The sequence below is a fragment of the Pteronotus mesoamericanus genome, unplaced genomic scaffold (assembly GCF_021234165.1).
Source record: "Pteronotus mesoamericanus isolate MK-2021 breed Mesoamerican mustached bat unplaced genomic scaffold, CSHL_Meso_final contig_702, whole genome shotgun sequence".
NCBI lineage: Eukaryota > Metazoa > Chordata > Mammalia > Chiroptera > Mormoopidae > Pteronotus > Pteronotus mesoamericanus.
This window is the reverse complement of record NW_026555239.1, coordinates 3,829,977-3,846,347: the sequence shown is the minus strand read 5'-3', so window position 1 is coordinate 3,846,347 and position 16,371 is coordinate 3,829,977. Positions and strand designations below refer to the sequence as shown.

General features: G+C 63.1%; 1 protein-coding gene across 1 annotated transcript in view; it reads left to right on the top strand.

Moving 5' to 3' along the window:
* Window positions 1–16,371, top strand: part of SCUBE1 (signal peptide, CUB domain and EGF like domain containing 1) — a 117,282-nt gene that overhangs the window by 43,263 nt on the left and 57,648 nt on the right. The window contains exon 4 of the mRNA XM_054582572.1: window positions 1,876–2,010. Within this exon, the coding sequence (XP_054438547.1) occupies window positions 1,876–2,010 (135 nt within the window). The remainder of the gene's footprint in view (window positions 1–1,875; window positions 2,011–16,371) is intronic.

Here is a 16,371-nt window from a genome sequence, read left to right as displayed (position 1 = left end):
GGCATCGTGCCTCTGCGGGGTCTTACTGGGCCTGGGGCAGGACTAGCCCGGGTGCTCTGGCCCACTTCCTGTGTTACCCATGGCAGGTGGCTCTGGCTTTGCGTTTGCGCCTGAGGCGCTGCATAGCAGGGGCCGGAGGCGTGTGCGCAGGGCCCAGGCAGCAACCCGGGCCTGCCTTCACGCTGCGCCGCTGTGCCACTCGCTGCGCTGTGGCACCTCATCCGCACAGTGAGCCGCAAGGTCACCGCGAGGGTCGGGCGAGCCGGTGCTTGTGAGGCCTCATCCCTGGCACACAACGAACCCTCGAGGACCACTAGCTTTGTGTCATCATTAACAGGGTGAACGGGACACGGTGCCTGTCTTAGAGCTGTTCAGGGCAGGGGACAGGTGCCCAGAGGCGAGCACCACGGGGTGTGCACAGGAGGTGCCCCCAGCACAGGCCACACTGGCCCTGGGCCTTTAGGGAGCTGCAGTAGCACACGGCTGAGTAGGGAAAGGTTTTCAGAGGGGCCCCTCCCTGTCCTTCCTGCTCCCACTCTCAGGACCGCGGCCCCCAGCACAAACCACCTCCACCGCATTGGCTGTAACTGGTGGCTTTCAGAGCTCAGAGCGGGGCCTCCCTCCTGGCTGCCACACGGCCGACATTTGAGCTTGCTCGAGCGTAGCGGCCTGCCTCGCAGTCAGCCTCAAAGGCAGCCACAGGGTCCCTTGGGTGGGGAGCTGGTCTGTCTCCCCAAAGCCTGAGGAGGACGCAGCTGACACAGCACAGAGTGGAGGCCTCCCCAGTGAGTGCAGGTCATGCAGCAGCCAGAGGCTTTCCCTCTCCACATTCTTTTTCATCCCAGGAGCAAAATGGGCCCGTGTTTAAAAGAACTGTGTAAAAGCTCAGCACCACAGCCAGTGCATGTATGTGCATGCGTATGGCCGTGAGTGCGTGTGTGTGCATGCGTGCATGTGTGTGTTGGGGGTTGGGGTGTTGGCTAGCAGCAGCCAGTAGCTCATGTTGCCGTTGTGGTTTCATATATTTGCCTATTAAAGTGACAATACAGACATGGCACATTAAGGTTTAAGAAGCCCTTCTTTCATTAAACAAACTGACAGTGTAGGGGGTTATGACTCTGGTAATTGAAACATGCTGTTCTGTTCAAGACCAGAACTCCATAAAGACTCTTTTCAGCCAAGAGCACCTTTGTGCCAGCAGCCTCTGGTCAGCAGTGAGTGTCGCCCTGAGGCCTGTCTCTCCCGAGGAGCGGGAAAGACCGCCTGGCAGCCTTCCGCGCCGTCTCGGCAGCCCGGGCCCAGGCCCTGCCAAACCTCCCGTTCTCTGGGCTTTTGAAATCAGTTTGCAAGGCCAACAGCCTGGGCGGCAGGGGTTAGCAGACCGCCGCGTCCTCCAGCCTCGTCCCGGCTGCAAGGCCTCGTGTGCTGGTTGTAAACCTGCGCCGTGACTGAAGAGGGGGGACGGTGGCATTTGGCCGGCCAGGCTCTGTGCGTGGGGGGGTAGACGACGTAGGCTGGACAGTCTCCCTGGGGAGGGGACAGCAGTGTTCGTGAGAGCCAGGTTTGGGAGTCAGGCCAGGTTCGAGTCCTGCCTCTGTGGAGCCGTGGACAGGTGGCTTTGCCTCTCTGTCCCTCGGTGTGCTTGCCTGTTGGGGGGTCGGCCCCTGGGTCTGACTGACAGGGCGCTGGGAGGGCCAGAGGAGTTAACACAGGGACGGCCGCCCCCACACGGCAGCCAGCCCGCAGGCACGGTGGCCAGGGCCCCCGGCCCCCTCTGCGGAGTGAGCCCGCGGGGTGCTGTCTTGGAGGGCGTCCGCGGAACCTCGCCTCGCGGCCAGCCCCAGGTTGTGACCCCACCCTCTCTCCCACCTGCAGACGTGGACGAGTGTCAGGACAACAACGGCGGCTGCCAGCAGATCTGCGTCAACGCCATGGGCAGCTACGAGTGCCAGTGCCACGGCGGCTTTTTCCTCAGCGACAACCAGCACACCTGCATCCACCGCTCCAACGGTGAGTGCGGCCTGTGCCGACCGGGCACGCCCCCACCCTGCAGAGAGGTGCTGCCTGGGCGCCCCCTGCGGGCGCTGCCCAGAGGGCCGGCCTGTGCCCGGCGCTGACTGCGTGGGGCTCCTCCCAGCCCCTTCCCTCTGCGGGCTCATAGAACTGTTGGTTGCTTCTGGTGCTTTTATTTAGAGACCAGGTGGGGCCACGTGTGGGCAGATGTGACCAGAGAAGCCGTGTTCCTTTCTGGGCTGAGGGCTGGCTGTGGCCAGGAAGAGTGGGCCCCCTTCTCCACGGTTCCTGTCCCAAGTGGGCTCGAGGCCTGACTGGGCGAGTGGCCGTTTCTCAGTCTCTACGCGTCTGGCAGCATCAAGGACTATCTGTTCTGTGTTAACCGGGTCACTAGCTGGAGGGATCGGGGTCGGGGAGGGCGGGGGCCGGGGCGGGGGTGGTGCTCTCCGCGATCTGGAGCCTGCTGCCCCCTGGAGGCCAGCCAGACTGCGCAGGGAGCCTGGGGACAGCCCAGGCCAGGACAGAGCCTGGCCTCCAGCGGATCCTCTCAGGTGAAGGTCCTTGGTGTCAGGACTGTGGGGTGGGACCAAGTGGCTAGAAGCCAGGACCTGTGTGCTCGAGAAGAGGGGCTCCCAGGCAGAGGAAGCAGCATTTGTAAAGGCAGGCGCCTGTCTGCCTGCACTAACAGCGAGGTCCAGAGTGTCCGAGCTGCAGCCAGGCAGGCTGAGGGCCGGCGCTCCTTGGGCCTGCCTGTTCTGTGTGGTCAAGGGCACAGAGGTGGAAGGCGGGGGGGCAGCCCCACGTGGGGCTGACCATGCGGGGCCTGGGAAGGGCGGGACGAGGCCCTGGCTGCAGACAGCCCTGTGGACCTTGAAGCCGACAGAGGCTGTGAGGTAACAGCTGGGGGCTCTGGGCATGGTTTTTATTTGAAAGCAGATTGTGAGGAAGAAAATACAGCCAGAAAGTACAAAACCCAGGGTAATTAATCAGAACTACTTTACTGGACTCCTTAGAGCTCTTAGTGTTTGTTTAGGCAGTTTCCTCAAAGACAGGACAGACTCGATAATCCCCAGCACTGCCGTGTCCCCGGAAGGACACAGGAGGCAAGCCCCGTGCTCCTTCGCCGGTGCGCCAGTCTCGTTGTGCAGACTTCCCCCGCAGCCCGCCGGCCGCTGAGCTTGCCCCTCATGAGACCTCCCAGCTGTGGGGCTCCAGGGTCAAGCTGCCCCAGATGAGGACCCTGGGCCCGAATCAGGTTTTATAAGAAACAGACTCATGGAGGCGGGAGTGAGTGTTGGTGGAGGGAGGAGAGGCTGGCTTTCATCAAGGAGAGGTTTATAGGGCAGCTGCTCTGAGCAGGCTGTAAAGCCCCCTCTTCAGTGAGGTGGTGTGTACGCTGTGCCTTTGAAGAGAAGCTTTCCCACGGGCAGGCCTCCAGGTGGAGTAAAGGCAGGAGCAGGAAGGGAAGCCGGCACGATGCGGTGGTGGCTGCGTCCTGTTTACAGCAGGTTCTGGTCTGACCTGTGGGCATCGTTGTCATGCCGGGGCTGTTGCAGAGCAGACCTCAGCATCGGCGTGGGGGAGGGGGACGCGGTGAGGGGACGCCATGAGGTGGGAGCAACCACAGTGGCACTTGCTCTGAGCTGGGCTCTCTCGGCAGCCTGGCAAGGTGGAGACACTGGGACTCAGGGACAGGTGAGGGGAAAGCACCCCGAACCACACCACAGAGAACTGGCGGAGTCCGGGTTGCAGCCCAGGTCCCGAGCTGTGATGTGACAAGATGGTGAGGAAAAGAGCAGCGAGGAGACACGGACAGGAATAGGCAGGCTCTGAACGCCTCTTTGCAGAAGCCATGCGTGAGCTGAAGCCACACGGACAGGCCGGGGCCGCCGTGGGGGGACGCACCAGGCAGGGCATGTGCCAAGGCCCCGAGGTGGGAAGTGGACCAGGCCGGTGTTGGGGCAGGACGAACAGTGGGAGGGGAGTGTGGCAGGGGCCAGGCCCCATGAGGCCACGGGACCAAGGCGCGACTGTGGGCTCCAGGCAGAGCGCAGCCCCGGGGAGCTGCTCAGGCAGCGGTGTGGAGGTAACGCTGGAGGGGAGAGGGGGCCTTCTCGGGGAACTTGGCCGCTGCGAGGGCTGGGCCTGGAGCCCGCATGCCTTGTCCTGCCCTAGGGCCTGGGGAACCGGGTCCGGGTTCTTACTTGGGGCCAAGGTTTAACCAGAATACAGGACTGAGGCCTCAACCCCAAACTGTGATAACCAGCATGCTGATAAAGGAAGTCTCTGCCTCATTAGAATTTGTGTGAATGTCCCAATTTTTAAATCTGGGCAATGAATCAATCTAAAAAGCAGCTGACTTCTTGGATACCTCAGGAAGGACAAGTGGCAGCATCTTCAGGGCTCCCAGAGGCGACGGAGAAGGTCTGAAGCGGACAGGTCGCGGGCATGGGATGCGGGCTGACCACTCATTGGGACCTGTGAGTGGAGATGGGGCCTGGCTGCCTGGGCGAGCTGCCTCTCTCCTGAGCCTCTGTCAGTCGTGACAGCTGCCCGCCATTGTGGGTCAAGCACAGTAATAACCGTTAGTGCTCAAAATCTGGGCGAGTCTGGGGTGCTGAGGCTTGTTTTGCACCCAAGTGGCTTCTCATTCCCACAGCCCCCAGGAGGGCGGAGTCCAGCCTTTGGGCCATTCCGATTCCTCGCCTCACCTGACTTTCTAATGCCTGTCAGCTCTTGGGAGCCTCCCCGGAGCAAGAGGAGAGGCACGCAGGCTGGTTTTGATTAGAGGTGGCCGGATGCATGAGTGAGGCCAGCCAGGGTCAGCCCAGGCTAGTAGCAGAGCAATAAGGCCATGGGTCTCAGCCCTCCAGCGGGGCCCCACTTCCCAATCGCCAGCATGAACCCTGGCCCAGAGTGCGCGGGTCTGGCCAGGCTGGGGTTGGGAATTTTAGGCCCTCGGCTGTTGTCCATCCCCACGGGCCACGTGGCCTCTGCAGTTACTCCTGCCTCTCCGGGGCTCCTTGTCTGTAAATTGGGACCAGTAATCCCTCCCAGGCAAGTGACGGATCCTTTCTGGGAAATGCTTTGAAGTGGTCAGGAGCAGCGGCTACTTCTTCAGAACTCAGGCTTGATTTGGGGACGTAGGCCGCCCCTCTTCCCAGCACTGGGGAGGAGGAGACCCAGAGTCCTCGGCCTCTGTGGCTCGATGCTGCCAGGTGCTGGCTCTGGCCCATCACGGCCCACACATGCCTCCCGCTCGGCCTCTGACACAGCAAGCAGTCACCGTCCCTCTTCAGCCCCGCAAGCTGGGGCGGCTGGCCGGGCCAGCCCAACCCCCATTGCCCTCGTTGTGGTAGGTGCCCAGCGCCCCTCCGTCCCCAAGGCGGTGGGCTGGCACCTTCAGGCTTCCTCTTCACGGGCCTGCTCTTTCTCTTTAACTCACATCCGGGAACTGTGGCCGGCACAGCTCGGTGCAGAGAGCTGGGTGCTCAGCGCAGGCCCCGAGCAGCAGTGCTGAGGGGCTCGGCCTGTTCAGGTCGGAGGGATCTTGGTCCTGCCTGGCAGCTGGAAGCCTGGGGACGGAGGAGAGGGATCCAAGAAGCCCCTGAGAGCAGGTGGCCTCTGAGGGAGCCCGATGGTGGAGCGTGGGCGGGCAGGCAGCGTGGCCTGGGATTTGGGGGGGACCGGATGGCAGCGAGCATTGTGGTGGGAGGGAGAGGGTAAGATGCTGGCCTGTCCGTCTGGAACCAGACCTTGGCTGAAAGTAACAGACTGAAGGCAGCTGACCCTGAACACCAGCTTAGAGTGGGGCTCTGAACCCCAAGAGGCAGGACCGGCGGGCAGAGGGGTAGTGACTGCCTGCGGAGCCCCTCGGCCTTTCTGGGCCTGCGCTCTGGGATGCTGTCTGGAGTAGGGCGAGCCCTCACCCCCCAGCGCCCTCCAGCGCCCTCTGATTGCCGGGTGATTCCGCAGCCGCTCCAGGGCTGTGGAGCCTGGGGGGCGGGGGGGGCGGGGAGAGGGGCGGGCAGCATTTGCCTTCTCTCTACACTGTGCGGCCTCACGGGAGGGAAAGGGGGACCCAGGTTTAAGCCCCTCCCCGGGGCCTGATGCTTTCCTTCCCACCCCAGCCTGGACCCTTGGGCCCCTAGGATCCTCCCTGCCTGCCTGCGCCCACTCAGCTGCCCTTCTCCACCTGGGCCTCCATCCCAGCCAGGCCGGCCTCCCAGCTCTGGCTGGGCTTCTGCGACCTCTCAAAACTCCCGCCTTGTCCTGGCTGCTCAGCAGAGTCCATGTCCAGGCTGCCTTTCCCGCCTGTCGCAGAGAGTGGGTGCCGGAGCCTGACACTGGCCCCGGAGCTGGGGGAGCAGGGAGGCAGGAGCCAGCCAGCGGGAGCTTGGGCGTGGCTGTGAGAGTGACAGGGCCCCTCCGTCCCGGGAGTGGGACAGTACCTGCCCTTGGGGACTTTGCCCCCACCCTGGGCTGGACCAGGACGTGAAGCAGCTTGCTGGGAGGTGGCACTAGCAGCCCTTGAGGTCCGGACTCCCGCGGGGACCGTGCGGATGGAGCGGCAAGTGGCTGCGGGGAGGTGTGGGGCAGGGCCGGCGGGGCCTTCTGCAGAGGCGTGCGCTCTGGAGAGGCTCGTCACCCATGTCACAGAAGTGTGGCAGGTCTCAGGGGAGGCTGGCTCTGGACAGGGCGGGGCCCGTTCTCTTCAGAGTAGGGAGCCCTGGAGGGAGCCTGGAGGCTCCAGGCAGGACCAGCCCGTCTCCATTTTCCACGAGGCCGAAAAGGGCAGGCTCTGCTCAGCAGTCTCGCTCAGTGTCCTGACACACAGGTGTCCAGAGATGGCTTGTGCAAACTACAGGTGTCCACTCCTTCTGGCCAGCTGGCTCAGGCCGGTGCCAGTCTGGGGCCTGTGCAAAGGGAGCCTACCAAGCACCCCTCTGCACCCCGCAGGGTTTTACCCTCCTGCTCACCTGGGTGTCGGAAGCCACCCTGGGAATTACAAGACCTAGCTGGGCCACACCGAGGGGCAGTGCTCCGCATGGGGGACAGGCTTCTGACGGCAAAGCCAGCTGTACTCCAGCCCTCCTCCAGGCTGGAACAAGCCAGCCCGTGGACAGAGACTCCCAGTCCCTCCCCCGCGGCCCCAGCCACATATCAACTTAGGATCCTATCAGCATGCCTGGCGGGTAGGCTCCCCCTGGCTCCCAGGATGGCTCCCTGGCACCACTGGGGTGTCTGGGCCAGCATGGCTTCTTCAGGGCCAGGGATATCCAAGGCTTTCATCATCAGTTGTGGGGGCTGGGGCCCCTGGGGGGGGGGGTGTGGCTGGAAACTTTCTGTTGTAAATGAGGTGATCTCCTGTGGCCTCGCCCCAGCCTCAGGGCTGCCCCTCTCGCTGCTCCTTGGGGCGGGCCGGAGTGTGGGGCGGACTCCTGGGGCGCAAGTTCCCCTCACCCCGGCTGCTGCCAACCAGGTGGGCGGGAGAACAAACAGCCCCCATGTGTAGGCGGAAGATCGGTGGTGCTGCCGGAGAAGGCTGTGCTGGCCCCGTGCGGCCGGAATGGCCCTTGAGGAGGGGGCAATAAATCCAGCCCATTATTTTTTACGAGCCTCCCACCCCATAAACAACTCCTGTGGCTGTTGGTGAGCCAGCCTCATGCCCTTCTCTCGGCCTGGCCTCCAGCCAGCCCGGCCAGGCAGCCTTACGGGGACCCCAGTCCTTGCTTCACAGTGCTGGCAGTGGGGGGTTCCCGACTGCACAGACCCTCAGGCCCCCCGGCATGGAGAGTGCAGGGCAGAGAGCGAGCACCAGGCCAAGAGGTAGCTGGCCCCGGCCCTGGCTCCCTTTTCACCCAGAGTCCTGCGGCCTCAGTCCCTCATCTGTATAATGGGACATGCGTTAGTAGTCAATAGAGAATTATTTATGAGGATCGAAGCGAGGTAACATGTACACACTCCGTCCCCTAGTGACAGCTGTCACTGGACATCACCACATGCCAAGACTGAAACAAGTAATCAGACCCTGAAAACAGTCCTGTGCCATGGAGCTGCTGTTCTCCCCATTCTGCAGGTCAGAAAATGGAGGCTAAGAAGCAAAGAGAGGTGTCCACAGAGAGTAAATAGCAGGCAAGATTTGAACCCCATCTGACCAACCAAAACCAAAGATACTGAACGCGCAAATGGACGGCAGGGCAGAAGCAGGAGTTGGCGGCGGCCTGGAGCCCCTGGGGCCCAGGGGCCTGGCCTGTGCGCCCTCTGCCTGGGGCCACGCTTCACCCCCCACCCCTCGCCGAGTTAGTGCAGCCTCGGCCTCCCGGTCTGCCTGCCCCATCCGGTCCTCAGGCAACAACCGGAGCCACTGCTCCAGACATGCAGGCCCTGTCGTTCTCTGCTCAGGGCCTTCCCGTGGCTCCTCCCCACACCGGGCGCCCGTGACACAGTCGCAGTGGGCCCTCGTCGGAAGCACTGCCTTCACTGCCCCCTGGTGCGGCCGCTCCCCAGTCCGCCGCCTGCCTCCCGCTCCGCTCCCATGCCAGGGAGCCCTGCCGCGCATGCTGTAGCGGCCGTGGGCCTCGGTGCGCGCTGCCCCTCAGCCTCCAGCGCCATTCCCCAGCCTCGGCTCCTGAGGGCTCTTCCTGGCCCCGCAGGACCGAGCACGCCGCCCTGGCCCCCGCCCCCGCACAGCCCTCTCTGACACTCAGGCAGGCCGCCTTCCTCTCCACACGTCCACATGGGTCTGAAAGGCTCGATCCTCGCCCAGGGGCCGGCGTGTGGGCTCTGAGGAGGGCATGGGGGTGCTTGTTACGCCTGGCTCAGGGCAGGGAGCAGAGGAGATGTGCTGGGGGAGGCGAGAGGGGGGCTGACTCAGCTCCTGAGGGATGAGTTGCGTGTGGCGTCGCTTTCCCAGAGTGCTCTCACGTCCCTCCTGCCGAGCGGCCTGCGCAACGCCCAGAAGGAGGTGCCCAGGCCCTGTGGCTCAGCCGCAGCCTGGCCGGGCGCCCTGCTGCTGAGCTCGCCGGGCTCGCCCTCGCGGCCCCGTGCAGCCTGCAGGCCAGCTGAGGCCTCTCAGCAGCTGCGCCCACATTCGTCCCACAGAGACTCGCCCACCAGCTCACGCCAGCTCGTGACCCTGCGTGAGCTGCTCCCGCTCCCAGACCCCCGCCTTCTCCTGGAGGACTCTGTCCCCAGCACCCATCCCACTGGCTGGCCTGGCGTGACCCACCCGCTTGTTCGCCGACTGAGGCAACGGCTCAGCGCCTGCCCCAGTTAGAGTGGTGGGAACGGGGTGAGTTCCCAGAGGGGCTCGTGCCTGCCTTTCATATGAGCTCTGGGGAAAGGGGAAGGTTCTCAGCCTTTATTGAGTTCCTACTGTGTACAAGCCCTCAACACCCTTTTGTCCCCAGAGGCCCCTGGGAAAAGGCAGCTGCCATTCCTTTGTTCCTAGGAAGGAACAGAAGTGCAGGGCGGGGCAGCGGGCACCAGTGTGGGACAGAGCCAGGGCGGCCACTGTGCCCCTTTCCATAGTCCGGGGCAGGTGGGCGGAGGAGAGGCGCCAGCCTGGTACCCGAGCTGCCCATGTCCTTAGTGACTCGCCCAATAGCACGGGCCCGAGTTCTTGTTGGCTCCTCCGCCCAGGTCCTGCCTCCTGAGAGCGTGCCCTGGGGCTTCTGTGGGCACACTCTCGAGGCCATCACGTGGCCCCTCCCACACCTGGGATTCCTCCATCTGGCCACCTGCCCACCCGCTGGGAGGGAGAAACAGACTTGCCCCTGGTGACAGGCAGGCCGTGGCCCCCATGGGACCTGTGTGAGCTGTTCCCCCATGGCTTCCTGTAGGGTCCCTGTGGACGGAGGGGTAGAGTTGCTAGATCAAATACAGAACACCCATCTAAATTGGATTTCAGATAAGAAATACTGAATATGACCCACACGACGTTGGGGACATACTTATACTCGGGAAGTACCTGTTGTTTACTGAAATTCAGACTTAACCATTGGGCATCCTGCGTTTTTATTGCGAAGTCTGTCAGTCCTGGAGAGGGAAGGACGTATCCAGCTCTGGAGCCTGAGTGACACCTCAGGAGACCAGAAGGTCTCCCAGGCCTCTGGTCCCAGTCACCAGCCGCTGGGACTCAGAGGCGCAGGCGTGCTCATGGCGCCGCCTAGTGGCCAGCTGGGGAACTTCAGGGGGTGGGAGGAGGAGGGAAAGTTGGCCCTGGCAGGGGATGGAGGGGGCCTGGGTCCAGGGTGAGGCTCTGTTGGGACAAGCACTGCAGAGTCAGCCAGTGGGGGGTGAGGGGACGGGCCAGCCTTTACAGGGCACCACCTGTGTCTCCAGGTGGCCACCGGGGCACCCTAAGCTGCAGCCATCACCTCTTCCCTTTGGTGATCCTGCTCCCCTGCTTCAGAGGAGGAAGCTGAGCAGGTTCCAAGGCCACACGCCTTGAAGGCCAGGCTTTCCTGACAGCTGGCAGACAGGCCCCGCCCACCGCACAGAGGCCACTCTCTGGGCTACCGGGGCCAGGGCCAGTCAAGGCACCAGGGCTGGGAGGCTGGTGTCCATCCCTGTCTCCTCAGAAGGCAGGCCAGCCCGCCCCTCTGCTCTCATCTGGGATGCCCTGCGTCCATCTGTCAGGCACCCCATGCCTGCCCACCCAGTGAGCAGCCGTGGCAATGGGCTTGGTCTCAGCTGAAAACATACCCGTGTGTGTGCCCTTGGCTGGCCCTGCTCGTGACCCTGGCACAGGGTCTGCACACAGGTGGTGCTTAGCAATGGATTTCTAGAAGGAGTGAGTGAACGGGGGATGAATAGGGTGGCAGCCGCTGAGCCAGCAGTGCCCCAAGCCTGCTCCTGGTGTGACGGAAAGCGTGCAGAACCGGAGCACCGGGGCTCTGGGAGCCAGGAGGCTGGGGCGGGGCGGGGAGGGATGCTGTGCTGACTTCCGCGTGACCCAGGGCAGGCCTCTGCGCTGGGGGCTGCAGCCTCCTCAGTGGGAAAGGAGAGGTTTCATCCAGCAGCTCCTTGAGGTTCCCTCCAAGTCCAGCTCCCTGGGAAGCCAGTCCATCCCAGCTGTCCCTCCTGCCTGTAAACTCGGAGCAGGAGGGCTTCCGCCCAAAGCCACGCCCCCATCCATAGCAGCGCGCTTATGAACTAGCCCCCCACAGGTGTATGCTGAGCGTCAAGCCCCCATGATGGGCTTGACTATGGTTCGGCCCTTGTGAGAGCGAGCAGGATGAGGGGGCTGGTTCCGTGGAAAGGCCTGGTCTGCAGGGGACCCGCCCGATGATGCTCGTGGGAGGGATCAGCAAGGAGGCAGTGAGCACGCAGACATGGAGTGCGTCGGGAGTCAGATCACACGAGGGCTGGGCCCGTGGGGCTGGGCGGTGAGGACTAAGCAGGTGGAGCACACACTCAGAAGGGCCAGTCATCCTGGGGCTCTGGCAGATGCCTTGCAGCCCGAAGGAGGGGCTGGGGTGGGGGGCGTGAGGAGAAAGCCGGGCAGCAGGCCCTGAGCCACTGGCGCAGAAGAGCAGAGCAGGGTCCCGAGCGCCACTGAGGCTGCCCAGTGAGCATCTGGCCAGGGACCGAGACCCTTTGGCCTGCTCTGGGCGTGGCCACAGGGCGGGGTATCAGGTCCCTGCTTCACCGCACTAGTTGGGGGACCGCTCTGAGCCTCCCCGTTGTCAACTGTCAGGTGCAACCTGGCATTCAGTTATGGAGATGGTCAGTCAGGGATGTTTGCAGAGAGCCTGGCCCAGGCCCTAGCACGGGGGAGCTCTGGGGAGTGGGAGCCCACAGTCCTAACCCTTCCTGCTTCCCAGGCCCTGGCGGAGGCAGCCTGGGGTGGCAGGGGTCTAGTCCAGGGCAGCCAGGCCTGGAATTCCCCAGAAGGATGAAATTTCGGGGGCTCAGGGTGGGAGGCAGAGCCCCATTTCTGCCAAAGCCCAGGCCTCCTGATGGGAGGCTGTCGGAGCCCCACCCAGGCGCAGGTTCCGTCAGGGTATAATTTGGGGGTCGAGGCAGATCCAGCCCCGGGGCCTGCAGACAGGCGCACCCTCCTGCCTGGGAGCTGGCCCTGCTCTGGTGCAGAGACCAAACCCAGCCCAGGTCCCTCCTCAGCACAGCTGGGTTCAGCGGACATTGCTTAGGCCTTTGCTCGGGGCCATCCACCGTGCAGGGCCCAGGGCCAAAGAGGTGACTTGGGCTGGGGCCCCGGCTCCTCAAGGAGCCCCAGCCGGGCATGGGAGATGCAGCAGAGCCAGCAGTTAGTTAGCGCGGTGGGTGCTGTGTGAGAGGGAATGCACGGGGGCCCGGGCTAGGCCCCGATCCAGCCTGGGTACTCATAGGAAGGGTGGAGACAAGGAGGGCTTCCTAGAAGAGATGACAGCACCACAGAATCTCAAACCACTAGTCAGAAGCTGCCCTTCAAAGGAGGGAGAGAGTGTGTCCCAGGCCAAGACAGCATGTGCCCAAGGCACCGGGGGGAGAAGGAGGGCGGGCCAAGCAGGCTGGCAGCAGAGGTCCCTGACACCAGGGCCTTGGCTGGAGTGGGGCTCGAGGGGGCCTCAGTGCCACACCGAGGACTTCCTGCCTGCCCCTATGTGCACTGGGTGGGGTGGGGCCTGTGGAAGGCTTTTAGCAGTGGGAATTCACAGTGTGATTGATGCTCTAGAAAGTTCCTCTGCAGCTGGAGGAGGGCAGGTCTTCGAGTCAGACAGGACAGTGTTTGGGTTTTGGCTCTACCACATGCTGCTCAAGGGACTGCGGGCAAACCGCTGATCTCTCCGAACCACCCTGCGAGTGAGCCTAAGCTGCCTGCTTGCACAGCGATACCAGGAAGGGCTGTGTTCCCCTCTCTGTGCCGCGGGGGCAGGGCTGGGGGGGTCGAAGGTGAGCAGGTGCGCTCCCAGCCCTCAGCAGGCTCGAGCCAGGGCACTGAGGAGGACAGGGCTGCCTCCTCCCAGCTCAGGAGGGCCGGGGAGAAATGGGGCATTTTGAAGGAGTTGGCTTTCGAGGTGGGCTTGGACAGATGGAATGTGGAAATGTAGACGGAGCCAGGGAGGCCAGGGGCTGGGCAGGCCCGCCCTCCCGGCCCCTCCCTGGAGGCACAGGGTGCCCAGTGCCTCTGCAAGCCCGTGGGGAGCGCAGGCTCACATCCACCCACCCGCTCCGTGGCCCCTGGGCAGGTTGCCAAGCCTTTCTTCGCCTCACTCTCCTCACTTGCAAAGTGGGGATAATAGCATCGACTTTGACATGGGTCACGAGGCTTAAAGGAGATTACTCATGTAAAGCACTTAGTGCCCAGTGGGCGCTCCGTGGCGGAGCCCTGGTCGTCAGCCGCCCGCAGCGAGGTTCCGACTGGGCTGCCCAGAGGCGCCCCCCACTGTCTTGCTGCAGGCGTGCCCTCCTTGCCTCGCCTCAGTTGGAACCTCTGGGCGGCTCAGTGGTTTTCATCTGTTTCGGATGGGGATCCCTGCCAGGTGGTGAGAGAGACTACACACCTGAAGCACGTGCAAAGGCTGCTCTGGGTGCCGCGCTGCCAGTCCCTCCCACCAGCCCCGTCCAGCCCCCCGTGCTGTCCCTGCGCCTTCCCTGAGGCAGGGCTGTGCTGACTGTTACTCAGCTCTCCTTCGAAGCACGTGGGAGCCGGTGTTTGTTTTTCCCTGGTAGCTGGGGCAGTGGGGCCTGCTTTTGCTGCCCTCCCCGCAGGCTCCAGCCTCTTTCTGGGCTGCATAATCTTCTGTTGATGAGGTGGAAGGGGAGGGAAATCTTTTCCTCCCAAGTTGGGGGGTGGGGGAGGGGCAGAGCAAGGTAATTGTTCTTTTCTCCCTGCTCTGCTGTTCCCATTTGCCTTCCCTTCCTGCATGTTTAAGGGACATGGATGCAGAAAGTGATGTTATTGATGAAGTCACCATGGCAACGACCCTTGGGAGGCACACATTCCAGCTTTGTTATCCTGGGCCCGGGCAGTGGGAAAGACTGCTCCCTCAATGCGGATTGGCTTGCCTCCTGCAGCCCTGCTTCAGATGCATCCGTGAACTTTGCTCTGCAGAACACAATGTCCACGCTGGGTTGGGACAGGCAGATTCTGCTGTCATTGAACTCTGTGCACACTGGGGGAATAGCTGAAAACGATAGAAGGCCTTGGGGAACAGTAGGTCCCAGCGGGGAAGGGCTGCCAAGGCCCATCACGGGGCCCAAGGAAGGCAGGAATCTGGAGGAGCCCCTCAGGATGCACTGGGCACAGGGCACTGGAAAGAGGAAGGCCCGGCCCGGCCATGGCCCTGCCTCTCACACGCGGTGTGGCCGTGGCACAGCTCCCCCCGCCCCCGTTCCTCAGGCTCCTGGTGAGAGTTAAAGGAAGGGGTCACCAGAGCCCGACTCCCTTACCGCATCTTCTGGAAAACGCAGAGGAAGGGGCTCTTAAGTGTGTCCCATATCTAGCTTTCCCCTTGTCCCCACACCCGCCGCCCCTTCCCCAGGTTCCTTCATCTCTTTCAGGGCGGTAGCACCAGCCTCCCACTTGCCTCCTGCCTGCGGCCTCGCCCCTGCTTCCCTGCAGCACCCAGAGATCTCTCAGCGCCTAGAGATCTCTCAGCACAGAACGTCAGGCTGCCCGATGTGCCATTTTCCACGGCTCTCTGCCCAGGATGAGTCTCCCCAGCCCTTCCCTGCACCCTTAGCCGCCTCCCTGGCCCCAAGAAGGGGGTGAGTGCGTGTTGAGCGAGCACCTGGAGGCAGGCCATGTGACTTCCCACTTTTACACAGGTGGAAATGAAAGCCCAGAGGGGTGACGTGATTGCCCCAGGTCACGCAGCAAGTGGCAGAGTCTGCACTGGGACCTGGCAGCGCTGCAGGAGAGCATCTGTCTCCGTGTTGCTCCCTGCCCCGGGCACCAGCGAGACACTCGGTCCGAGTTTGCAGACCTTGATTGGATTTGGATGGGTCGGATCAAATTAGATTCGACCTGGCAGGCAGCCTGGCCTGGCTGGCACCGGGCCCCTGAAGGCCAGGGTTTCTGGGAAGGCATCTGAAATTCTCTCTCACTTCCCCTGAGGAGGGGAGATGAACAGGGCTCTTTGCTGCCCTCAGTACCGCGGTGACCCCCCACATCAGACAGGGAGCTGGGCCCAGGGGGCGGCTGCCTTGGCTCCGACGGTCCCGTGACCATCTGCCCGGGGTCAGGGGCCTCCAGAAGTGCCCAGGCTGAGTAGACCCCAGTCCACGCGAGCCTGTCTGCTGGCGGCAGCCGCCCAGGATGGCAGCTGCTCAGTGCAGAGCCAGGCCTCCGCCCCAGACCCTCCTGCAGGTGGCCAAGGTCGTCCGTTTCCAACTCCGTTCACTGTGGAGACATAGGACCTGCGTCGGACAGTGAGGCCACTGAGAAGGCTCAGAGCACAGCCTGCCCTCGGGATGGGCCAGGGAGTCGCACGGGTGCAGAAGGGGGCAGCCCAGCCGCACGCCGGCGCTGCGGGCGAGGGGAGCGCAGATGCTCAGAAGGCCCTGGTCATGCTCGTCATGGCTCGGGACTAAGAAGTCTGGGCTCAAGGAAAGAGACGCCCCCTGAGAGCAAGTCCATGGCGGGGAAAAAGCCGAGCAACTGGATGCGGGGTGCTGACTGCAGGGCCTGTCACCCTCCCGAGTGTCGCCGCTGGTCACTGCCCCTGTGGCGTCCCGTCTGCGGGAGGTGCTGCCAGTGGAGACGCCCCTTAACCCCGTGCAGATGAAAGGTGACAGGTGCCTGGAGAAGCAGGGGACATGGCTTCAGGCCCAGCTGTCCCCCCAGGGGTTCAAACACTATGGGCGAGAATCAGCACCCGCCCCAACTCTGTCCTCTGCAGGGGCTCCCCGCTCTGCGGCCTCTCCCCTTGCTTTGGAAAACACCGCCTGTAATACAAAAGGAGTTAATGTTAAAGTAATGAGCTTTTAATTTATATTTTTAAATAAATTAATATAAGCTTCCCCGTTTAATTTCTAGTGTGGTAAACATGAACAGCTATAGCACCTAAATACGAGCTCTCCGGGCTCCTCTGCAATTGCCGGAAACATAAAAAGGGCCGGAAACCTGCCCGCTTGGGCCCAGCCCACCCCTGCCCTCCGCTGGAGAAGAGGGGCCTCAGGGCTGGGGTGGGGCCTCGGGCAAGGGGACAAATCACAGGCCCTCAGCACCCCCCCCTCAGTGGGGGATGGAGACCACACCTTTGGGGCTAGCTGATCCCCGAGCCGGGAGGGGGTGGGGGGGAAGGGGGTCCGCCTGCCCCGCTCCAGAAGGGCTTCACTGCCCAGCGGAAGCCAACTGTGAACCTGAGTGCAGGGTCACTCCCACAAACTGCCCTTTGCCAGCAAAAC